This window comes from Arvicola amphibius, chromosome 11, assembly GCF_903992535.2.
Source record: "Arvicola amphibius chromosome 11, mArvAmp1.2, whole genome shotgun sequence".
In the NCBI taxonomy this organism is placed as follows: domain Eukaryota; kingdom Metazoa; phylum Chordata; class Mammalia; order Rodentia; family Cricetidae; genus Arvicola; species Arvicola amphibius.
Window position 1 is genome coordinate 45,187,441 of NC_052057.2, and position 24,686 is coordinate 45,212,126.

Consider the following 24,686-nt stretch of genomic DNA (forward strand, 5'->3'; position numbering starts at 1 on the left):
CCATAACCCATTACAGATGGTTGTGAGCCACCATGTGGTTGCCGGGAATTGAACTCAGGACCTTTGGAAGAGCAGGCAATGCTCTTAACCTCTGAGCCATCTCTCCAGCCCCCTCGAACTGTTCTTGATTGATGTTTCTTCCATACTTTTTAAATTCCCTGGTTCCTCCTTCCTTCCACCTGTATTTTCCTAGAAATATAAATTTCTCCTGAATTTTATTGCAGGAGAAACAATTAGTTTTTAGTCATTTAAAGTATTTAATAATGTAAGTTTTAGTATGATACATCCCATTGAGATACTGTCATTTCTAGGTTTATAGAGGTTTGGGGGTTTGAAAAGAATCTTCTATGTTACTGTGTCTTTGGAAATGTTTGTAGGAACCAATGATGCCAATGGACCAGTCATCCATGCACCCAGACCACGCACAGACAGGTAAGGGCAGTAGTGGCTAGAGACTGCTCTGGGGGGGGCTTTTTTAAGTCTAATTTCTCACATTAGACATAATGTGTTTTTTTTTTTTTTTCTGAGTTAGCATACAGTGTATTAGATTTCATGATAGCATTTTCAAATAAACCTTCTGTTGCTTCTCCTTCCCTGTTTTCTCCTACATTGCCCACCTCCAGCCTTCTGCCCCCAGGAGCCCCCTGGCCACAGTCATGTGGCAGCTTTTTAAAGCCTAAGTTTAAAAACACAGTAAAACCACATAAGCGTATTTTGTGGTTGTAAAATTTGTCACAGTATTTTAATGTACATATTTAGCATTTGAAAAAACAACTGTGTAAGCTAACAAATGACTTTCTTAGTTCAAATAATTTCTTTAGAGAATCCTTTAAATTCAGTAAGCCTAGTTTGTTTTCATAGTGAGAAAATACAAAGCTGAGTTTGGAGCCATGTTGACTGTTGAAGCAACTTGGTTTTCTTCAAATCCTTCCTCTGGAAATATAGAGGCAGAGCATAGCAAACTGACTGTGGGGCTAGTTAAGTGCATATCCGGGAAATGCTGAAGCTAAAAGAAAGAAGCTTGAACAGCCTGAGCTGAGGCTGTTGCTTCTCCAACCCCCAGCAGTGTGAGGAGCAGAAGCCCGGCCGTGTCAGGTCTTCATCTCTGTGAGAGTCCAGCCTTTCTAAGATGAAGGTTATAGGCCTGCCATCTCTGTTTGCAGGTGTAGAGCATTTCAGTGGGATTTATAGTCCTCTGTAGAGAACAAATGACTCATAAAGAAGAGAAAAAGCAGGGCTTGACTGCCAACTGGTGCTTCCTCTCTGCCTTCGCTACTCTTTCTTTTTAAATGATCTTTCTTTACCTTATTTTTAAAGATTTATTTGTTTTATGTGTATGAGTGCTCTATTTGCATGTATGACTTTATACCACAAGAGGACATCAGATCCCACTGTAGATGGTTGTGAGCCACCATGTGGGTGCTGGGAATCAGACTCAGGACCTCTGGCCAGTGCTCTTGGCCGCTGAGCCGTCTCTCCAGCCCCTTCACTACTCTTAACAAATATTAAGTTTTCACTAATTACTTAGTCATATGTAAAAACTAAGAAAAACCATCAAGAAAAATTTTAAGTCAAATTCATAATTGATTATTTTTCTTCTTTTTCAATATTTGGTTTTGAATTTTTAGTAATTCCATATAATCCTTCAAGTCATGAAAGTTTGGACCAAGTTGGTGAAGAAAAGGAGGTAAGATCATTTGTACTACTGTATACAGCATCATTGGCTTCTTAGAAAGACGTGATCTCTTAGAAATGTAACCCGTGGAGGTGCTTACACGCTAGACAGGAACAGTCAGCCAAGGGCGATGTTTAATGATTTTAGAGTTCTGTTTTTATTTAAATCTTTAAGTAACTTTAACTATGAAATAACTTGAAAATTTATTTTCACTTTAATATAGCATATGCAAAAAGTACAATATACATAGGAATAGCATTTAGTACTTGATAATATTATTTGAAACATACTGCAGACTCTTCTGTTTTCTGGACTAACTGCTTAAAGTGTACATGATTAAATGTCTTAATTGCTATTTAAAAATATTATTGTTATTATTGTGTGTGTGATGTGTAGGAATGGGATGGGCATGCTGCCGTATGCATGTAGAAGTAGAGCTGATACTCTTAATACCTGCATATGGCTTCTGGGAACCCCACTTAGGTTGCTAGGCCTGGGTAGCAAACACTTTCTATTTCACCTGCTAAGCCATCTGGCTAGTGTTTTCTTTTTTTCTCTCTCTATTAGACAGTTTATTGGGTTTTAATATTTATTTTTGTATGTATTTGTGTAAGAAAATGCCACATATGTGCAGGTGGTCATGGATGCCCAAGGGTGTGTCAGGTTGATTGGAGCAGTAGTTACAGGCTGCTGGGAGCTGCCTGATGTGGGTGCTGAACTTGGACCTGCTGCAAGAGCAGCAAGTGCCCTTAACTGCTGAGCTGTTTCTCAAGTCCAGGTTTAGAAAAGCTTTTGGTGAAAAAGAATGTCACGTGTTACCTGTTCCCAGTCTGTTGTCTTGGAAGCAGCCCTTTAGTTGTGTGAATAGTGTCTAAATCTCTGGTTTTGAAATGTGCGTCTGGTCAGGGAAAATTAGTCCTTACATTTTCTTCTTTTCACTTTTTAGTGCTTGATGACTGTTATCGTCCAACTTCTTACTATGGAAATTTGATAGAGAAGTAGCAGACAGAACATTGTAGCAAAGCCCCTCCCATATGCACTACTCAGTTCAGTTGTTGTGAACACACAGTGGGTGGTTTTGTCTGCTCACTTGCTTTACTCCAGCAGAATGTTGAAGTAAATCTGTTGATCCCGTATTTTTAGTACGGCATCTTAGACTCTTTCTGATTTAGTCAATTACCTTTTGCTTGTTTTCTTTTGTTCTTTTGAGTCAAGTTCTCCTGTTGCCCAGGCTGTCCTAGAACCCCTGGCAGATGGGGATCACTGGTGCTCCTGCCCTGCCCGCTGCACCCCGTCTCCACTCTGTATTCTCTGCACTAGTCTTTGTTTCAGCTTTGTTTGTAAGGCTGCATGTTTGCTTCTCCATTGCCACGGTTGTTAACATTTGTAACCAACTCTGCCACTGTGACCAGGTCTTCCTTGTTTTGTTGTAGGCTGATTGAGGAAGAAAACCCTAACACTAAAGAGTGTGTCCTCTGCTCTTCCGGGCCCGTGTATTGCTCAGATTTCTTTAATCTGCTCTTTGGTGGTCTTTACTCCTTTTTTTTGTTTTTAGAAATGTGTTAGCATTTTATCATTATCATCATTATTCTTACTGCTTTGGTGGTTACACCTTTTCAATACGTGTAGCTAACGCTCAGACGATGAGATGTAGCTAGATGAGTTTTTGACACAGTGAGCACTATAGGATGACCTCTCGGAAGAAAGATGCACCACCACTCCAGAGGCCTGTCTTGCAGCTTCTGATCAGGGCAATTCTGTCTCCTCCTCCCCCCTCCCCTAAAAATAGCCATTGTCTGTACCCCTTTGTTTGCTCTTGTTCCAGCTCTAGAAACAGACTCCTACAAAATGCATGTATCTTTGACTTCTTCCGTGTAACACAGATGTATGTTTCACGGAGCAGTACTTCAGTTATTTTTATCATTTCCATTTATCTGTCCCACTTCAATTTTCCCTCTCAGCTGGAAGTGTGACGTTAGGTTGAAACAATAAGGGGCTTTGGCCACTGACCCAGCTGGTGAAAGCCATGAAGACCTGTTTCAAATAAAAACTGAAAAAAGGGTTGGAGAAGTTTGAGAGGTCGAACATTTACCTAGCATACATGAGGTCCTGGGTTCAGTCCTTAGTACTACATAAAACAAAAATTTCACTCCCCAGTACTTGGTAAATAATTAATTATGTAAGTAAACAACAACTTTGGTGCATAAGTAGTAGACGTGCTGAAGACTATGTACAAGCCAGGGAAAGAGGTGGTGGCCACAGGCTTCCAGTGTGAGAGTTATGGTTGCCGCTCGTTCTTGTCCACACTGTGTCTGGTCAGTCTCTAGTAAGCCAGTCCTTTGAGTGGAGAGGGTGGAGATGGTGGAGATGGTGGAGATGGACGGTGGAGATGGTGGAGACGGTGGAGATGGACGGTGGAGGGAGGTGGAGAGGGTGGAGATGGTGGAGATGGTGGAGATGGATGGTGGAGATGAGGGAGATGGACGGTGGAGATGAGGGAGATGGATGGTGGAGAGGGTGGAGATGATGGAGACGGTGGAGACGGTGGAGATGGTGGAGATGGACGGTGGAGGGAGGTGGAGATGGTGGAGATGGATGGTGGAGATGAGGGAGATGGACGGTGGAGATGAGGGAGATGGATGGTGGAGAGGGTGGAGATGATGGAGACCGTGGCGATGGATGGTTTGTAAACCTGTTTTAAGCTTTCATCCTATTGCTGGTTTATATAGCTATCCTGTAGCCTTAAGATTCAACACAAGCTGTTGATACTTTAAAGATGCCCTCTAAAGTAAACTTAGTACTTGAAGTTCAGTCTTCTCTCTTCCTGTCTTCAGTGATATTTTTGCCATATTTTCATTTTTTTTGATGTGTGTGGGGGGTTTTAAAGCAGCATTCTTTATTTAGATTTCCCCACATTTACCCACTTTGTTTTCTATTTCTAGTGTCTGGCCTTTTCTACCTGATATTTTTTCTTCTTAAAGAACTAAATTGGTAGCCGGGCGGTGGTGGCGCACGCCTTTAATCCCAGCACTCGGGAGGCAGAGGCAGGCGGATCTCTGTGAGTTTGAGACCAGCCTGGTCTACAAGAGCTAGTTCCAGGACAGGCTCTAAAAAAGCTGCAGAGAAACCCTGTCTCGAAAAACAAAAAAAAACAAAAAAAAACAAAAAAAAAAAAGAACTAAATTGGTATTTTCAATAATGGAGAATCTAGTATTACAAAGTCTAATTATTATTATTATTTCTAGTTTTTAAATGTGAACTTTTAAAAAATATTTTTTAGATATGTTTATTTTATGTGTATCAATATTTTGCTTTCATATATGTCTGTACCACATGTGTGCCTGGTGCCTGTGGAGTTCAGAAGACGGCATCCGATGCCCTGGCGCTGGAGTTGCAGACAGCTGTGGGCTTCCATGTGGGTGCTGGGAATGGAACCAGGATCCTCTGGAAGAACAGTGATCCTCTTCTCCATCCTCATGACCATTCTTTTTAAACTGTTGTTTTTATTGTTTTTAATTACATGTATGTGTGGGTGTGTGCACTCAGTGCAGAGCCCGGAGGATGCTGATCTGGAGCTTTCATTTCTTTCTCCTCTCCCTCCCTCCTTTCCTTCTCCTATCTGCCTTTTCTTTTCTTGATATTTTTTACCATAGGATTCCTGCTTTATCTTTTTTTTGTTTTTTTAGTTTTTGTGGTGGTTTTTGTTTTTTTGAGATAGGGTTTCTCTCTTGTAGCTTTGGAGCCTGTCCTGGAACTCCTTCTATAGACTAGGCTGACCTTGAACTCAAAGAGATCTGACTGCCTCCCAAGTGCTGGGATTAAAGTTGTGTGCCCCAACCCCTGGCTCCCGCTTTATTCTTATGGGGCATGGTCCCTAAGGTGTTCTTTTGGTTATGCAGGTATCGTGTTAAAAATTATCTTTGATGATCTGCATAAATTGATGGATGTTTAAATTTCTAGTTTTAAATGAATTGAAAGGGTTACTTTGCCATCCCTTTAATATCAAATCTGCTGCTATGTGTACTGCTTCATGTTCCTTTCCTGCCTGTAGCGTCTCCTACACCTTGGAGTGCCCTCTCACAGCCCAGGCTACATTTACTAGTGTCTACCATTCCCTTACAGACTCTTCTGTCTTTTTGGTTTTTCAAGACAGGGTTTCTCTGTAGCTTTGGAGCCTATCCTGGAACTAGCTCTTATAGACCAGGCTAGCCTTGAACTCATGGAGATCCACCTGCATCTACCTCCTGAGTGCTGGGATTAAAGGCGTGCGCCACCACCGCCCGGCTGACTCATATCTTGATGTTCTATTTTAACTTAAATTCTGTTTAGAAAACCAAACAATACACACAGCTGCCAGTGTTATCCTGTCCACATGTGTTATCCTCCTTGTCATCTCTTCTCCGTGTCATGTTTAATTCATGTGTCTCCATGACACTGTGCTTAGAACTTGTCAGGTCCTTCCTTCTCAAGACATCCTTTAGTGTTCCTCAGATCAGCTCTGTTCTCAGCACTTCTTCACTCACGAGCTCATCCTGCCTCTCAAAGATCAAATGTTTTAGAATATATAAGAAAAGAGTTAAGAACGTAAATATTTAATGTTAAGAAAATACTTTAAAATCATTATAGTTAGAACAGTTTGTTAGAAGTAGAAAGTATTGAGCAAAATATTTCCAGGTAAAACTTTGTTGTATAAATGTTCTCAACAGGCGACGAACACCAGGGAAAGTGGTAAAGCATCATCAAGTTTAGGTCTCCAGGATTTTGATTTGCTTCGCGTTATAGGGAGAGGAAGTTATGCCAAAGTACTGTTGGTTCGATTAAAAAAAACAGATCGCATTTATGCAATGAAAGTCGTGAAAAAGGAGCTCGTCAATGATGATGAGGTAAGCATGGTGATGTTTCTGTTTTTTCTGCTTCTAGACAAACCCTAGCATGCACGAAGCCCTGGTTTAATCCAGAGTACCACACAGACATAACAAAAGCACACTACTTCAGCATTGTGCGTCGCTATTATGGTCTGCTTCTCTAAGAACATGCCTTGGGTAAAAATAACGTCAAGGCGTATTATCACGGGAAGTACTTGAGCTTTCTGAGTGTTCAAGACTATTTCATAATACTGGACGTTTTGTTACTGTATTTTCTCTTTGTATAACTTTTGTTTCATGACAGTGAGTAATTTTGATATTTAGTCGAATTAGTTAACATTTGTGATGATTGGCTTGCTAAGAACAAATTTATCATAGTTTTGGTCATTTCATTTGACAGATTTCTTTGGTGTTTTAAACAGGACATTGACTGGGTGCAGACGGAGAAGCATGTTTTTGAGCAGGCGTCCAATCACCCTTTTCTTGTTGGACTGCATTCTTGCTTCCAGACAGAAAGCAGGTGAGCTTAAAGTGGACAGAATGTTCCTGGGCTTCATCTGTTTCCTATAATTCCCGTAGGAGCACTGAGAACTACCTGCGACAATCAGCAATACCAGTCTAACACCAGTCACTAATAGAAAAACAGAAAAGAAACAGGGAGAGAAGGGGCTCTTAAGACACAGTGGTAGATAGTAGACAGCCAGCCCTCTAGTGCCCTGCACATTCACAGCTTAGGACGTGATGTCTCCTTTACCTCACGTGACATGTAGACATAACTCACCTAGTCAGTAGCTCCTTACTCCAAGCAGACACTCTAGAGTGGAGTCCGTGTAGTTGTGCCTTGCTGGGCTCTTTCTTGTGTCCGTGCCTCTTGTTCTCACTAAGTTCTTAGCGAGGACTCAATCAGTCCCTTATGCTGTGTGATTGCTGTTCTATTGGAAATGCCACAACTGTACGACTCATTTGGCTGTGGTTCTGCCTCTGTTTCAGGTTGTTTTTTGTTATAGAGTATGTAAATGGAGGGGATCTAATGTTTCATATGCAGCGACAAAGAAAGCTTCCTGAAGAACATGCCAGGTAAGTTTTTTGTTTGAGTTGGATTTGTGCCTCAGGACTGCCTGACCTTGTGTCTACTAGTTGAAAACAATATATAAACAAGTTATCTTGTTGCTAGTTCATTCTGTGTAAGTCATGAGGAGGCTGAACTAGGTTAGTTTACATAACAAATTATAGTATACCTGTCACATATTAAAATCTGTTTGTGTTCACTGTATTTTTAGGCTTTTTCAAGCAGTGACCAGTCGTAGGAAAATCATATGTGTATGTTCTCTTCAATTTAAGGTTTTACTCTGCAGAAATCAGTCTAGCACTGAATTATCTTCATGAGCGAGGAATAATCTATAGAGATCTGAAGCTGGACAATGTGCTGCTGGACTCTGAAGGACACATTAAACTGACTGACTATGGCATGTGTAAGGTGAGAGAACCCTTGGGCAGCTCGTGACTGTCAGCTGAGGAACCGTGTTCAGATGGGAAGTGATCACTGCCTTGTTTAGGATGTTTTGGAATTCTAGCTGAAGATGAGTGTACTCCCTGACCATTTGGCCATTCTCAGAATTCCATGTCTTTTGTGATATGTGTGTTATATACAGGGTTAAATATTTTTAATTGATTATAACTTTTTTGTCTTGAAAGCTGATACACTTTTAAAGAAACTTTGGAAATAAAAATTACCTGCAATCCTCATGTTAACCCAGTATTTGCATCTCATCTTCCAATTGTTTATCATTTAGTAGACCCTGAACCTACTTGCAAATTTTCCTTAGGAGTCTATTTTTATATTTAAATTTCAAATCTCTGATATAAAGTAAGAACAAAATCAAATAAGCATTTTCCTTTGTCTCAGATTATGTCTATTTATTGGTGGTTTATTCTTTTGGCAACAGCGTTTCATTTACAAATCTGGTCTTTTGCCACAAAATGTCTAGAGAACTGTTCTACTTATTAATGCTCCTCCAACAAAGCATCTCTGGTGTGTGAGTGTATGCACTGTGTTTATCCGCCTGGAGGAGGTGCCACCAGAGCAGAATTCCATGTTCTCACAGTAGTAAAACACTCGAGTGGTATTGAGGATTTAATGTTACATCTGTACATCTTATATTAGAAAATAAGGCCTTCACACAATGTGTACAACTCAAGACACTTTCCTATGGCACACCTTCATTGATTCTGTTATGTAAATGTTCATTTGTAGACAGTGAGAAGGTTTAGTCAGTGCTCTCCTGTGCATCCTTCACCTCTGTTTAGGAGACCCTTTGCTCTGCCATTTTTCTCCTAGAGTGGTTTCTCTCTGTTTTGTTTTGTTTTGGTTTTTAAATCACACCAGGCGATGGTGGCACACCTTTAATCCCAGCACTGGAGAGACAGAGGCAGACTGATCTCTGAGTTCAAGGCCCAGTATGGTCTACAGAGTAAGTTCCAGGGCATCAGGGCTACACAGAGAAACCTTGTCTCAAAAAACCAAAATAAATGGATAAATAACCACAATAATAGTGGATTCTTGTGAGTTTCAGGAGCAGATGAAAACATGGGCAAATTAGAACAGTGGTTTCTTTCTTCTTCTTTTTTTTTTTTTTTTTGGAGTCACTGTTTGAATATAGCACACGGAGACCAAGGCATGACTCACCTCTGCAGGGCTGAAGCAGGATGGTCATGTGTTCAAGGCAGACCTGGACTGTCTCACAAGATTTTACCCCCATCTCCTCAGCCCTGCAAAGACTGTCCTTCCCTTTGCCCTCAAACATATTTGATTTGACCATATTTATACTGCGTATATGGGTATATGTAACATATATGGTTATTGGTTTTTATTTTCTGTTTATTTGTTTGGGTGGGTTTTGTTTTGTGGATTTGCTTCTGCTTTGTTCTTTTGAGACAAGGTCTCAAAACTTATGTAGCTGAGGTTGTCCCTGAATTAATAGTTCTCCTGCTTCAGTCTTCCAAGTGCGGGGATAACGCCTGCCACCATGCTTGTTTTTTCTTTTTAGTTTTAGTTTTTAATCTAAATTTTTCTCTGTTTATTAGTTATTGGTATGTAGCCTGTATTTTGTGATATAGGAATGTTAGACTCTTATGATTGAAGACAATGAAATTTTCCTAACTTGTTCATTTTTATTCTTTTTTTAAAAAATATGTTAGTAGGTAAACAGAAATTTATATTTGTTATAGTTCTTCATAGTTGTTCCATTTAGCTAAGAGTGTTTTCTCTACTTAGCTTGTTTGTGCATTGTGCCTTACTATTCACCAAAGCAGAAGACATGCTCCACAGGAACAGTGACCAGAAGCAAGCACTGTAATGTCAGCAGTCATGTTGGGTGGTTCGTTTACACCAGAAGGCAGCACCAGATCTCATTACAGATGGTTGTGAGCCATCGAGTAGTTGCTAGGAATTGAACTCAGGACCTCTGAAAGGGCACCCAGTGCTCTTAACCTCTGAGCCATCTCTCCAGACCAGTAAATATTATTTTAAAAAGTTGTTTTTATTTTGTTTTATTTGAAACAGGGTTTCTCTGTGTAACCTTGGCTGTCCTGGAACTCACTCTGTTGACCATGGTGGCCTCGAAGTCACAGAGACCCACCTGCCTCTTGCTGAATTGACTTTAGCAACATCTGGTGTGTGTTTTTTTTACTCTATTTAATAGCAGTCCCGATTTTCATGTTAAGATAACTATTCTTAATGATATTTTTTAGGTTTAATATATTGCATATACATGGTGAGTTTAGACAGTAGATGAAGTACAAGAGAGGTAAATTTAAAATAGTATCTTATCTTTCTTTTTTTTTTTCTCTCCTTTTTTCCCCTATGAAAGGAAGGATTACGGCCTGGAGATACAACCAGCACTTTCTGTGGAACTCCCAATTACATTGCTCCTGAAATTTTAAGAGGAGAAGACTATGGTAATAAATAAATAGGTGGTATTTTAGCTATTGCTATATTGGTAGTTTAATGTGGTACAAACTACAACATAATATATTATAGCATTTTAATACTCATCCTATTAATATGAATGTTTCTTGGTTCTGTTAACCTACATGAAGACTCTCAGGTTCTGAAACCAGAGCCAAAAAGAGTTTGTAAATAACATTTTACTAGTGACAAACACTGAGCAGTGGCAAGAACTGTTATAAATAATTAACTCTAAGCTCCCTTGAAATCTGAGGTTAGCATAATTGATTCATTTTATAAATGAGGGAACTGATGCACAGAACGGTTTAAATAATATACCCAGATCACAGTAGCCAGGAATGAGGGAACTGGTGCACAGAACAGTCTGAATAATAATATACCTAGATCACAGTAGCCAGGAATGAGGGAACTGGTGCATAGAACAGTCTAAATAATAATACACCCAGATCACAGTAGCCAGGAATGGCCCACTGTGTGAAGCCAGTGTTGTGAACTTTTAGATTGTTAAGATCCCTTGGGATATTTCCCCTAGGAGTCTAAAAGATGCTAAAGGCTAGGTCGGGCAGTCAAGGATCAGACAATACATTGCCCCACTCCCACCCCGCCCCTTTTCTGAGTCAGGGTCTGGCTCCATAACCCTGGCTTTTCTGGAACTTGCTATGTAGACCAGACTAGCCTTGAACTCATAGAAATCTGACTGCCTCTGCCAAGTGCTGGGATTAAAATGTGCACCACCACATCCAACTTCCATTATTTATTTTACATTTGTACTTATCATTTTTATTAGTTCTTTGAGAATTTCATACAATACGTTTTGATCGTATCTACCCTGTCCTGTTCCTCCCAAATCCACCCCCTCCCACCCACCTTTGTGTCCTTTTTCGCTCATGTCCAGTGTGTACTGCCCACAGGAGCATGGTCAACTTACAAGGAGCAACTCTCTTAGAGGAGACTCCCTCCCCAGCAGCTATCACTTGCAGCTCCTCCCTTCCCACGCTGGCCTTTGGTCTGGCTAGAGTTTGCACAGGGCTTGTGCATGCTATCCCAGTTGCTGTGAGTTCCTGTGTGCAGCTGCTGATGTGTCTGGAAGCTGTTGTTTCCTTGTATTGGTCCAGCACCTCCTGCATTTATAGTCTTTCCCATATTCCATAACCATCCCTCTGCTTGGGAAGAGGGATTCGTATATAGATGTTCCTTTTAAGGTTGGACCAGTTTTTCTGTAGTTCTTAGTGCCTACCAGGCTATTTATAATCTAATTAGAATTTACATTTCATTTCATGATAAAGTAGATTTCTGATTGCTGGCTTTTCATGAATACAGAGAAGATTTATTTGAATTTTCTTTCCAAAGGCTTCAGTGTTGACTGGTGGGCTCTTGGAGTGCTCATGTTTGAGATGATGGCTGGAAGGTCTCCATTTGATATTGTTGGGAGCTCCGATAATCCTGATCAAAATACAGAGGACTATCTATTCCAAGGTAATTTACAGTATTTTGTTAAGAGTCTCAATAATGTAGAGCAAAATTAAGGCTTTCAAATTACTATTCTGAGTAAGAAAGGGAATAATTGGACATACACGTCTGACTTCCTATTCCCACTCTAGTCTGTAGTTCTGTGTGCAGTGCTCCCTCCCGCACTCCCAACACAGCCGCTTGGCTTGTCCGCCGCAGAGACTGAAGCGGGTCTGTGCCTGGAGAGTCTAATTTCCGCACGTGAACCCCGGCTTAGTGCCCCAGCTCAAGAGAAGCAGGGTGTAAGGATATCAGAGAGCCCAGAGGTGTTAAGGCTGGAGTGCCCACAGTGAGGAGGGCTGAAAGCTGAACAGGAGCAGGGGGCCAAGCCCAGGCTTCCATACCACAAAGTGGTTAATATGCAAAGCCCCCGGCCTTACTGGTGGTTAGAATACACACTGAGTGTTAGTGAGCTACAGCTTCATGCCTGTGCATTTGACAGAGACTTTAGTCTGATGAGAAGTGCTTAGTGCTCGGAACTGTAGAGCAGCGGGAACTCGTCAGGACCACTGGTGGGGGTGGAGCATAATTTTACATTTCCTGGAATAATTCTGTGCTGCATATGCAAGTACTTTCCCTTACTAACTTTATACCTTGTAAGAACCCTGTGAAGCAGTTGTTGCTTCTATTCCTGTTTACAGAGGAAGAAACTGAGGCACAGCAAGGATATAAAAAATAAAACATGCTTGTAAATAGTAAATGCAGTGTTCAGGTGAGGCCCCAGCTCTGAGAAGGAGGGCTAAGGGATTAGGAAACTATATGAAGAATTTCAGTTATGTAGATAATGTGTTTTCTGCTGAAATGCCTTAAATATCTTGGCGTCTAAAGAAAACACGTAAATGTTCCAGTCACATAAAAGCTGAAAATTACTGTCACTCTTATCTTCCTAGTCATTTTGGAAAAGCAAATTCGCATACCACGTTCTCTGTCTGTAAAAGCAGCAAGTGTGCTGAAGAGTTTTCTCAACAAGGTAAGAACCGTGTGTGACCTCCATTCCCTGCTGTGTGAGTCAGCCTGGTAAGTGGAAGCACAGGCAGTGCAGTTAGGGTGGAGTTTATTCCAAATCCTGACCTGATCATCCTTGCTGCATGGCCAATATAATTTACCCCCAGCCAGATTCTAGATTTGATGCTTTTAGTGTAAGTGATACATAAATATCATATTGGTGGAGGAAAAACGGGGCTGTAGGAATAGCTATAGCTGCATTTCAGTTCTGTTTTTATGTGTCACTATCCATAACACCATTTATCACCATGTAGTTTTTGAGCGTGTGGTCAGTAGTATTTTCTACCCATTTCATATTAAGAACCCAATATCTAGATAGAATTCAGAGGAAATGAAATGGCATCTTAAAAATGTAAGCATCAATCACTTGTGGGAGTTTAGGGTCTAAGATTATGAATTTGGGATTCATAAATTTTATTTCACATAAATAAGGTAGAAAATGGGTTATATTTGCCACCTTGAGCAGATAATGACAAAGTTTAATAAAATTGGAAAATGGCACTTATTTTAGAGGGCTATTTGTCTCTGTGTGTGTGTGCGTGTGTGTGTGTGTGTGCGTGCGTGTGTGTGTGTGTGTGTGTGTGTGTGTGTGTTGGTGATTTTTGCCTGCATATATATTTACATCTCCTGGAACTGGAGTTAGAGTTGATTGTGAGCTGCTTGTGTGGGTGCTGGGAATCCAACCCAAATCCTCTGGAAGAGCAGCTAGTGTGCTCTTAACCACTGAACTCCTTAACAACTGGGTTTTTTTTTTTTTTTTTTTTTTTTTGAGGGAAGATTTAAACTGGAAAGCTTATGTTTCATACAATGAGAAATAAAGTTGAGAGATGCTAATCTATAAAATAAAATGCCTTTTATGAAAAAGAAAACATTCCAATTCACAGTAAGAGTAAAAGCCAAGGCTTTATGAGGTCCAGCTCCATCTCAGTCCAGTGATCAGGTAATTGCTGTCATTGTCATAGACATTAGGGTTTGTTGCTGTAGTGGAGCATAGGGCTGTAACACTGATCCAAACATTTAAGTGTGATAACATTCAGAGGGTTCTCAGTGATGACTGAACTCTGGCCCATGAGAACGAGCTAGCAATGCTGCCCTTAGTTTTCCTCACACTCCTTCCTTAGCGAGTGATGGTCGTACTCTACCATCTTAGAAACACGGTCTCGCTAGCCCAGGCTGACCTGCGTTCTGTGCAGCAGGATGGCCTAGGACTCCTGACGTTTTTGCCTCCACCTCTCTCTTTAGGCTTTGGGGGCGCCCACCACCCAACTCCCAAATAAATCACACACGGAGACTTACTCTCAGTTATGGATGCCCAGCCTTAGCTTGGCTTGTTTCTTACCAGATTTTCTTAAATTATCCCAGCTACTTTTTGCCCCTGGGCTTTTCCTTTTTCCTACTTGTGAATATCTTACTTTCTCTCTTACTCAGAGGCTGGCTGAGTGGCTGACCCCTGATGTCCTCCTCTTGTTCTCTTCTCGTTGCTCTTCCTCTTCCTGTTTCTCCTCCTATTTATCCTCTCTGCCTGCCAACCCCGCCTATCCTTGCTCCTGCCTCGCTATTGGCTGTTCAGCTCTTTATTAGACCATCAGTGTTTTAGACAGGCAAAGAATCACAGCTTCACAGAGTTAAACAAATGCAGCATAAAACAAAAGCAACACACCTTAAAATAATATTCCCCAACACCTGCTTTTTTTCATAACATAGTAAGCCTGTATACAACAAGAACAATTATCAAGTGAAGATTACATTCACAATGTACTGAATTCCAATTCTTTTGTGTCTGGTCGATTTAAAGAAAATACTTCAGTGGGGTTATAGGTGTTCACCGCCATGTCTGCTGTCAAGTTCCCCACTCACTGCCATGATAAGTTGGTGAAGAGCCAGGAAGAACCCTTACCTGTTGCGCTCTAGATGGCTCACTTGGTAGTGGGCTTTCTAGAACTAGTTAGACATTTCCAAACGAAGGCATCATAAACAGGAATTTCACTTATCTAGCCCTCGAAACACTGCTTCTGCCATAGGACCCAAAGGAACGACTGGGCTGCCACCCTCAAACTGGATTTGCTGACATCCAAGGACACCCGTTCTTCCGAAATGTGGACTGGGACATGGTATGTACCTTTTTTGTTGTTGTTGTTGTTGTTGTTGCTTGGGTTTTACTATAACCAAGGGCCAACTTTTATTATGCTAATGAGTTATTGAAAAGCTAAGATGTTGTAGTTTAAATAACTTAAAACTACTCTATAGTACTTATAAAAAGCTTTAGAGAGCCGGACTTGGTGGCGCATGCCTTTAATCTCAGCACTCGCGAGGCAAAAGTCAGCCTGGCCTACAGAGTGAGTTCTAGGACAGGCTCCAGAGCTGCACAGAGAAGTGCCCTGTCTTGAAAAAAGTTTGAACAAGAAGCTTTAGAAACAGAACAGAATATTAATGTACAGGGGCAGTTTGTAGTATTATTAAGGCCCATACCGATGATGAGATTAATAAGATGTGGCCGTGGGAGAGCAGAGTGAACTGCAGGGGCACAGTGCTTCTGGGTGCGGCCTGAGCTTTCATGGGGTTGTCTTTCAGATGGAGCAGAAGCAGGTGGTGCCGCCCTTTAAACCAAACATTTCTGGAGAATTTGGCTTGGATAACTTTGATTCCCAGTTTACAAATGAACCAGTCCAGCTCACTCCAGATGATGAGTAAGTAATTCCACACACTAAAATGTTTTAAACTTCTTTTGAAATCTAAATCTTAAAGCTATTTAATTGTTGAAAATACTCTCTAATTTATATTTAATTTAATTTAATTGCTGGGCTGTTTAAAACTCTAGCAGTGGTTATAGCTACTTACTCTGTGTGCATTATCCCAGTTCTCACAACAGCCTTGTGAAGTGGGCATTGTCATCGTTACAGATGAGAAACCGAGGCTCAGAGAGGTTGAGGAGAGGTGCGCAGGTGTCGGGAATCGCACCTGGGGTTGACTGGCCAAGGCCTGAACTTACCAGTGGGCTGCACTGCCCCATTCTGATATGAGCATTTCTGAGTTTCTGGGTATTCCTTTTAAAAATGATACAAGTCTCTCGTGTGGCCAGCAGGGGTCAGAGTACTTGTTTGTCACTTCCTTTCAAAACACGACTTCAAGTGATTAGAGATTGTTTTGATTCTCTCTCCTCTCTCTCTCTCTCTCTCTCTCTCTCTCTCTCTCTCTCTCTCTCTCTCTCTCTCCTCCCCCCCCCCCAAAGATTTTCTAATCTAAGGGGCCTTTGCTCTTGGTGTTCACTTCACTTATATCTCGGTCCGCACACTTTTAGCAGCTGTTCGTTAGAGCCTTCTCTCAGGGACTACTTTTCCTGACTCTGTCCGTGAGAATTTACCTGTCTCCACCGCTGGTGGAGGTGACTTGGCTGCTGTGTCTCAGGACTGTGACCTCTCTGGGCGACTGTGTCTCAGGACTGTGACCTCTCTGGGCGACTGTGTCTCAGGACTGTGACCTCTCTGGGCGACTGTGTCTCAGGACTGTGACCTCAGACATCTGTGTCTCAGGACTGTGACCTCTTTGGGCGACTGTGTCTCAAGACTGTGACCTCAGGCAACTGTGTCTCAGGACTGTGACCTCAGATGACTGTGTCACAGGTCTGGGCCTCACTCCTCTGGGCCCTTATTCTGCCTCCTGCTGGGAAAGACCTCACTCCTGGAAGGCCGCCCTCCATCTGGTCTGCCCTCTCCATTCCCTGCTCTTACTACTTGAGCACCTTAGTTTCCCTCCTACCTAAAGACACTAGTTTTGCTTTATACACAACCTGAGCCCTTCTATGAGACAGCACGATTTTGTCGCTTCATTCTTTCCTCTTCAGACATTTAAAGAGATGCTTGTTGCTGCTCTTAGTAAGGAATAAGCAGTATCTACCAGACTGTCAGGGTGGTCAGCACTGGTAGACATTTGCAGATGAGCTTGTGGCTTAGCCTTCGGCAGGTCAAGGTGACATCTTAGTTTCTAGGTTCAGAGCTCCGTTTGGTTAGTCCTCCACTCCCCCGTGTCTGGGAAGGTGTGGCACTCAGAGCAGTGCCGTCCTAGTTCAGCTTGTCTCTGTGAATAGTTGTCTGTCATCTTTCTCCCCTCCCCGAGGGAGACCAGGGTTCTCTGGCTCTGTACATGGCAACCTTCTGTTGCTGTGTTCAGTTCGTGCCTTGGAGACTCCAGCTGGCCCTGAATGGTGGATGTTCCTGACAGAACTGTGTGTTAGAAGGAACAGGGGAGTTAGCCAGAAGAGAGGTGCTCAAGTCCCTGTTACTCTCATCTGCCGTGCAGCCTTCTGTAGGACTGCATGACTTCTTGGATCCTGTCCCTTCTCATGGTGTCTGCCTCACAACGATCCTGTGAAGAATAGTGAGGGTGATTTCTGAGCTTCTCGCTGCCGTCCACGGTCATGTCCACTTGATAAGGTTCCTATGAAGAAGAAGCGAGGATGGTTGCAGAGCGTCTTGCTGCCGCTCTGTGGTGCTCCTGCGCCTGTCCGTCTGTTTGACTTCTCACTGACTGACCGATAAACAACGCAGATAACTCACTTTCTGTGCTGTGCCTCTTGCACCACCACCTCTTCCTGTCGACCAGATTCAGTTGTGCTTGTTGATGTCCTTCAGCCGGCAGATTCTGTACTACCCGGGGCAGCTTTGTGTGTCTTCCTGTAGCACTTGGATCTGAGCTTTCTTTTCTTACCCTGTTGCTGTAACCCAAGATCCAGTCTCACACATTATACCAAGAGTGTGGTACCCCCAGATCATTGATTCCTCCTCCTTTACTGTGTTTCCTATCCAATGTGCTTCATGGACTAGTCAGAAACCTCTCAAGTGACAACTGTCCACACCCCCACCCCACCTCTGTCCCTGCTTTACTTTTTAGCCCTAGCACTAAAACACAAAAGATGTTTGGGGCAATCTGTCATTCACCACTGCCTGCTAGTGGGTGTCATTCTCTCTCTCTCTCTCTCTCTCTCTCTCTCTCTCTCTCTCTCTCTCTCTCTCTCTCTCTCTCTCTCTCTCTCTCTGTCTCTCTCTGTCTCTCTCTCTCCTGACTCATGTCTCTCTTCCTCTGTCATTTTCACCAGTTGAAATCTTCCTCTAGTGGAGGTGAAATCCCTTCATGGAACCTCGTTAGTCATAAATGCAGCGCCGCCTCCCCCTAGTGCCCTTCTAGTCCCCAGCTCCAGCTCTGGTGCGTTCTTCGTTTCTGCACACTTGCCCTCCTTTCCAGTTCTGCATGCAGTGTAGTGAATGCCGATTTCTCCAGCTCGGTATTGCCCTCCCTTTCCACGTGTGGTTAGAGAAGACTCGGCTTACACTGTGGGAAATATTGCAGACAGTGGGGTTGGGAGATGGCTCAGTGGGAAAGTGCTTGCCATGCAAGCATGTGAACCTGAGTTCAAATCTCCAGCAAGTGTGTCGACACATATCTGTGATCCTAGTACTCGGGATACAGATATGCTGGGGACCTGGAGCTGGTTCACCGTCCTTCCAGATCAGTGAGCTCCAGGTCCAGTGAGAGCCTGCTCAGAAAGTAAGGTGGGTGACTGGGGAAGCCACCTGCTGTCAGCCACAAGAACATGGGTGCTTGCGTGTATGTGCACATGCGTGCTCGCAAAAAAATGAGAAGATACTGCTTTCTCTTAGAGCTTTGCAGTGTATGCTGTTCCGTCAAGGAGGGGCTCTCCTTTGTGCTTGGCAGTGTGGCACATCCCTTTAGGTACTGGAGTGTTGGATAGTTTTGCTCTCGCTGTGCACTAAGCTAGGTGTCCAGTGTGACACAGCGGCAGCCTCTCCCTTTGCTCCAGGTCTCTTGGTGCACTTGTTTCTTTTGCCGTTTCCTTTAGCTAACTTCCTTCTCTTCACCATCTGCCTGGCTAAGTGATTGCTGAACTGGATGTTAAATTAGACCTGCCTATTTACCTTAATCAAGAGTTCTATTCAGGGCTGGAGAGATGGCTCAGAGGTTAAGAGCATTGCCTGCTCTTCCAAAGGTCCTGAGTTCAATTCCCAGCAACCACATGGTGGCTCACAACCATCTGTAATGGGATCTGGTGCCCTCTTCTGGCCTGCAGGCATACACACAGACAGAATATTGTATACATAATAAATAAATATTTTTTTAAAAAGAGTTCTGTTCAGAGTAAAAGTTAAAATAACTGGGATTGTGATAATTTCTGTGTTTTAAAAGTCCTCAGCCTGATTCTGAACCCTCTTGGCTCTCAGGCTGCTGCTTGTGGGGCTATTAGTTTTCCTCGTGGGCTTTCTTTTCTTCCTAATTGTTCTAGAACTCACTTTGTGATTAATCTAAGAATTTGGTTTTTTTCCACAATTAAAATCATTTAGCTCTGTTTTTTTCTTTGTAGTTGTATTTCACTGTTTAAAGGCTAAAAAATCTTAATTATGATGAAAATAAATTCACTTTTCTTTCAACAGTGACATCGTGAGGAAGATTGATCAGTCTGAATTTGAAGGTTTTGAGTATATCAACCCTCTTCTGATGTCTGCAGAAGAATGTGTCTGACCTGCTTTTCAGCTGTTCCTTTGCTTACCGCCATCTAGTGCATGGATCAGCCTGTTAGCCTGGCCATCGTTAGCATTTTATGTTGTTACCTGCAGAATCTCTCAGTATCCTCTTATACATGATAGGATTCATAGAGCTAGCTTTCTGACAGTCGTGTCAGACTTCAGTTACGCTTGTTCTCCGGAATAATGAGCAAGGAAATACCACAGCTTCTCAAGCAGAGCCTCTGTTGCGTTGGGACACAGGGTGGGATTACATCATCAGTCTCCCACAGTTGTTGTCATTTGTGGGAAGTCAATTGAAGGCCTTGTTGTGTAGTGGAGGGCAGCTCACAGCACATCTCGTATTATTAGTTTCAGAGTTCCTTGAAGAATCCTCCTATAAATTTTCTCATTAGTTTGGATAATTATTGATATTTAAAGGAACGGTTATCAAATTGATACACAATTGACGTGTTTTATTAAGAATTGGATTATAAGTTAGCTTTGTGTGAAAAATTGGCTCAATGATTTATTTTGTGGGTTGTTTGTTTTTTGTTTTTGTTCTTTTGAGACAGGGTTTCTCTGTATAGCCTTGGCTGTCCTAAAACTCACTCTGTAGACCAGGCTGGCCTCAAACTCACAGAGATCTACCTGCCTTTGCTTCCCGAGTGCTGGGATTAAAGGTGTGCCCCACTACCACCCACTTATTTTGTGTTTAATTTTTTTTTCTTGAGCTTGCCTTCTCAGAGAGAACTAGCACATGCAGTTCAAGGACCCAGAGAGCATATGGACAGTTGCTCAGTACATACAAAGGAAAAAGCAGAATAATAGAAATGTTTTATTTCTTACTGGGAATGAATTCTGGAGTGTCAGCTTTTGAGATTTGGTTTAAATAATGAGGAGGTACTCACTTCTTCCCAAACTTAGAAAAGCATTCCATTCGTTCAGGGGAGGCAGAATGTGTATATATACATATATATTTTATTACTTAGTGTGCAGGAAAATAATTTATCTTCTAAGTAGAATGTCTTAACTACTTTTGATTCCTTCCCCAAAGTACATTGTTTGTACTTTTAGGACCAGTTAATGGCGTCTACAATGAAATTCCAGAACAGTAGTTTTTGTGTGACATGAGTAACTATAACATGCGTGTTCACACACCACAGTTCTAATTCCTACTGCGTTTATGTCTTCATGAGTAACTATAACATGCGTGTTCACACACCACAGCTCTAATTCCTACTGAGTTTATGTCTTAGGTAACAAACAATGCATAATAGAATGCATTTCAGAGGCAGAGTTCTTCAGTTCTCCACAATATTTTTATTAATATTAGTATTTAGCAACATTTTATTTAAAGAAGTACCATTTAACATCATTCTGCTGTTTATTTTAAATATTTTTATATAAAGAACTTTAAAATAATCTAGATAAAGTACAATTGTCAAATCAGTAAAATTTAATTTTAGGGATGCTATCTAGTGTTGAGCTTATAATGATTTAAAACATGTAGGTATTTAAAAATTATCCTTTTGGGGGATGCTATGTTTCATTAGAAGTGTCAGTTTTCCCAAGTCTGTGTCATGCATTTTCTTTTCTTCAAATAACTTCAGGCTGAGAGCACTGGAAACCTCCATTGATTGAGCCAAATAAGGGACAGTGAGATGACTCAGCGGGTAAAGGACTTGCTGCCCAGCCTGATGGCCTGGCTGTGATGCCACATGGTGAAAGGAAAGAACAAACTCCCACAAGCTGGTACACCATGGCACATGCACACCCTCCCCTGCAATAAATAAATGGGGGGGCAGCCAAATACATGCAGTAGAATGCACATCAGGAAGCAGCTGTTTATCTGCATGTCCATGTTTGTCTCGTGTTTGAGAAGTGTGCTTCCCCAATACTTAGGTTTATTTTAAGTCGCGAGGCAGCATTGCATCATAAACTGGTAGAGAATTCTGGAGTGTCAGCACACTTATGACCATTGAAGGGTGCCCTCCCTTGTGCACCAGGGAATATACAGCAGTCACTGAGAGTTTGTCTGGAAATGCACATCACTGGGACCTTTGGTCTCTTTGGGGACTTCGTGTTTCATTTTGAAAAACATTTTCTTCAAGGTATTCTTTTTATGTGTGTGACAATATTTCTTATGGGGCATGAGTCTACTTCCTGTGGTGAAACAGCTCAAGAAAGGTAATCAGTGAATTATCGCCAAATTTGTCTACAAATTAAGTGAACTAGTCCAAGTTACATACCTTCCCTGCCCTCATCCCCAGTAAAACTCACCTGTTTTCTGCCAATGCTGTGCAAATGATGAGCAAGCATTTTTCTATCATGAGGTCTCTTGTTAATGGTGGTCTTTGTTTTTAAATCTTTTTTTAACTAATAAGATTTACTGTGTGTGTTTTATACAGAATTATTGTAAATGTTTTTAGTTCTAGTTTTCAGTCCTTAAGTGCCATGCCAACTCTTTATACATTATGTAAAAGTTCTCGCAAAATACTCATCAGGGGCCACTTGGTGTGAATGGGTGGAGTGATTGGCATTTGGTATCTTAGAAATCATTTATTTTGCATGAACTGTGGTCGGATCGTTTTATCACATGCAGCTGGATTGGATGTCTAGTTCCATGTGTCCTCAGTGCCGGTACATTTAGTTTAGAAATTTGTTTTTATTTTTGTCATGTAGAATATTGTCTTGTTCACTATTAATGTAATCTGTATTTGTATAATTTTTTTACATTAAAATCTTTAAATAAAATGTTTAATACCTATGAGGAGTGGACCATTTTTAACAAGTACCACATTGGAAAAAAATGGTGGGCACCCCCTTAAATCCTAGCTCTTGGGAGGCAGAGGCAGGTGGATCTCTGTGACTTGGAGGCCAGGCTGGTCTACAGAGCGAGTTCCAGGACAGTCAGGACTGTTACACAGAGAAACCCTGTCTCAATACCAACAAACAAAACAAAACAAAAACAGGCCTGGAGAGATGGTTCAGCACTTAAGAGCACTGGCTGCACTTCCAGAGATCCTGAGTTCAATTCCCAGCAACCACTGGTGGCTCACAACCATCTGTAATGAGATCTGGTGCATGCAGACAGAACACTGTATGCATAATAAATAAGTAAATCTTTAAAACAAAAAAGTTTTAGAACTAGACTATCAACATTTGTTGCAGAATTTCTGTAATTCAGACAACATTCTAGTAATTGTGATTAAAGGATTCTAGTACATTTTACACCTGTTCCTCAGTAGGTCTTCCCGTGTGAAAAGTAAGGGTTCAGCTGAACACGGAGTAAAAGCTCATCCAGACATTAATAGCAGGTCATTCCTCTGTTAGGCTTCAAGCCGACCTGCTGTGTTCCAGACGGCTGGAACTTCACTCTCTGGATAATAGCTGGTGTCCCATGGACACAGTCTTCACTATAACGCTCCTTTCTCCATGGTAATTACATCTTCAGTGCCTTCATCAACAGAAAGCAGGGAACTGTATATTGAAGCCCTTCCCTTGTGTTCTTCCTGATTGTAACCTTTGTTACTAGTGAAGTAACTAGTGATGATATTTTTAGTATCATCAGACACTTACTAGTTCCCTGCGTCACATTGTCAGCTGGCGTCACTAACACCCGGTGCTGCCTACATTTCCAGGCAGTCCAGCGAGGACCTTAGGGTTTTAGGGGAATTTTGCATAAGACATTGAGCCACTGGGATAGCCAGCTTTCCCCTGGAAGGCAAAACGGGTCTCCGGCCCTTGACAGCTTGCTTCTGAACAACACCAGTGTGCATATGGTAGAACTGGGTTCTTTCCTAGACTTGCTTCAGGAAGGAATGGAATAAGAGACGCAAGACCGTGTAGTCCCAGTAGGCGGAGCCACAGATCTACTGTAACACTGAGTCATACTAAATACGGCTCATAAGACTGAGCCTGTCATTGACACTGACAGGAAACAGACTTGCAGTGTTCTCTGGTCAATGAGAACGACCAAGGAAAGGCAGTAAGTACACGGGGTGTGGCCATTTTGCCGTCACATAACACAATGAAGCTCATGGGTTTTGGCTTTGTCTTGTTGCTCTATAGCAGGCACTTAATAGATGTAGAGTAGGCTCCACAGAACTTTCCTGCGTCTTAAAAATCCACAGAAAGAAGAAAGTCAGATCATGGGTGCTCTCCCCCAAGACTAAGGTTGATTTTGCACTTCGTGCTAAGAAATGATAATTGGCTTTCCCCAGTGGAATGGGAGAGCAGGCCGCCAGATGCTTCTGATTGGATCAATTTTATTTCAGTTCAGAAGGAAAGGTTTGGGGAAGTGAAGTGTGACAGAGTGCCATCCTCACTTGGCAGTTCGGGCTCTGCTGACACTAGCACAAACTTGCTCCAATTGCTATTTTTAGTATTGGAGAAACAGTTGACTATACTTATCTAACAGATACTTGCTATGATGTTTTCTAGGGTATAGAAAATCTAAAACTATCAGACACAGCTACTAAGTTGGAGAGTTTGTTAAATCATTTACACCACAGTAGATAGGCAGTACAAACGTGTAAGAAGCATCCCTTAGAAGCTGGGTGGGGGTAGCACAGGGTTTTAATCCCAGCATGCAGGAGGCAGAGGTGGGGCCTTGTGAGTCGCTGCCCCCTCCCACACCTGCCTGTGCTTCTGTTTTGGAATTTTGACTGGCTTGACCTTGTACCAGTCTTACCCGCAGGTAACCACAACTGTGGTTAAGGAGTACGTTAAGGAGTACGGTAGCCACGTCCAAAAGCATTTCACAGCACTCGTCCCCATCCCCTGGCCTTAACATTCTTTTCTCTTCCTGAGGCGTTTGCTAATCTTGGGGGTAGGCTTGGGGTATTGATACCAATGTCAAATTTTGGTGGCCGAGCACACCCATCGTCTGTTCTTAGCACGCTGAATTTTGAGTTCACGCTCACTGATGCCCACTGCAGAGAAGAAGCTCGCTGTCAAGGTGGAGAGCGGCGCGAATCTCTGGAGAGAATTGCTGACGCGGTTGCTCTGAGTTGAAAGGTGAGGGCTCTCGGATCCCTCCAGCTCTAGCAGATTCCTCGGGGTGCTGAGTGAAAACCTGTTTTTTTTTTTTTTGTTTTTTTTTTCCCACGGCTGCAGGGTTCCAGGGTTTCTGGCGGGGGCGGTTGAGG

The 24,686-nt window shown here is 42.2% G+C and overlaps 1 protein-coding gene across 1 annotated transcript in view; it reads left to right on the forward strand.

The window, feature by feature from the left end:
- The window catches only part of Prkci (protein kinase C iota), a 56,871-nt gene extending 34,568 nt beyond the window's left edge, over window positions 1-22,303 (forward strand). Inside the window, exons 7-18 of the mRNA XM_038348083.1 lie at window positions 378-432; window positions 1,629-1,687; window positions 6,382-6,558; window positions 6,963-7,060; window positions 7,531-7,617; window positions 7,882-8,017; window positions 10,410-10,497; window positions 11,858-11,983; window positions 12,907-12,986; window positions 15,043-15,132; window positions 15,593-15,708; window positions 19,465-22,303. Coding sequence (XP_038204011.1) covers window positions 378-432; window positions 1,629-1,687; window positions 6,382-6,558; window positions 6,963-7,060; window positions 7,531-7,617; window positions 7,882-8,017; window positions 10,410-10,497; window positions 11,858-11,983; window positions 12,907-12,986; window positions 15,043-15,132; window positions 15,593-15,708; window positions 19,465-19,552 — 1,200 coding nt within the window. The 3' untranslated portion in view covers window positions 19,553-22,303. The remainder of the gene's footprint in view (window positions 1-377; window positions 433-1,628; window positions 1,688-6,381; window positions 6,559-6,962; window positions 7,061-7,530; window positions 7,618-7,881; window positions 8,018-10,409; window positions 10,498-11,857; window positions 11,984-12,906; window positions 12,987-15,042; window positions 15,133-15,592; window positions 15,709-19,464) is intronic.
- Window positions 22,304-24,686: the final 2,383 nt, after the last annotated feature.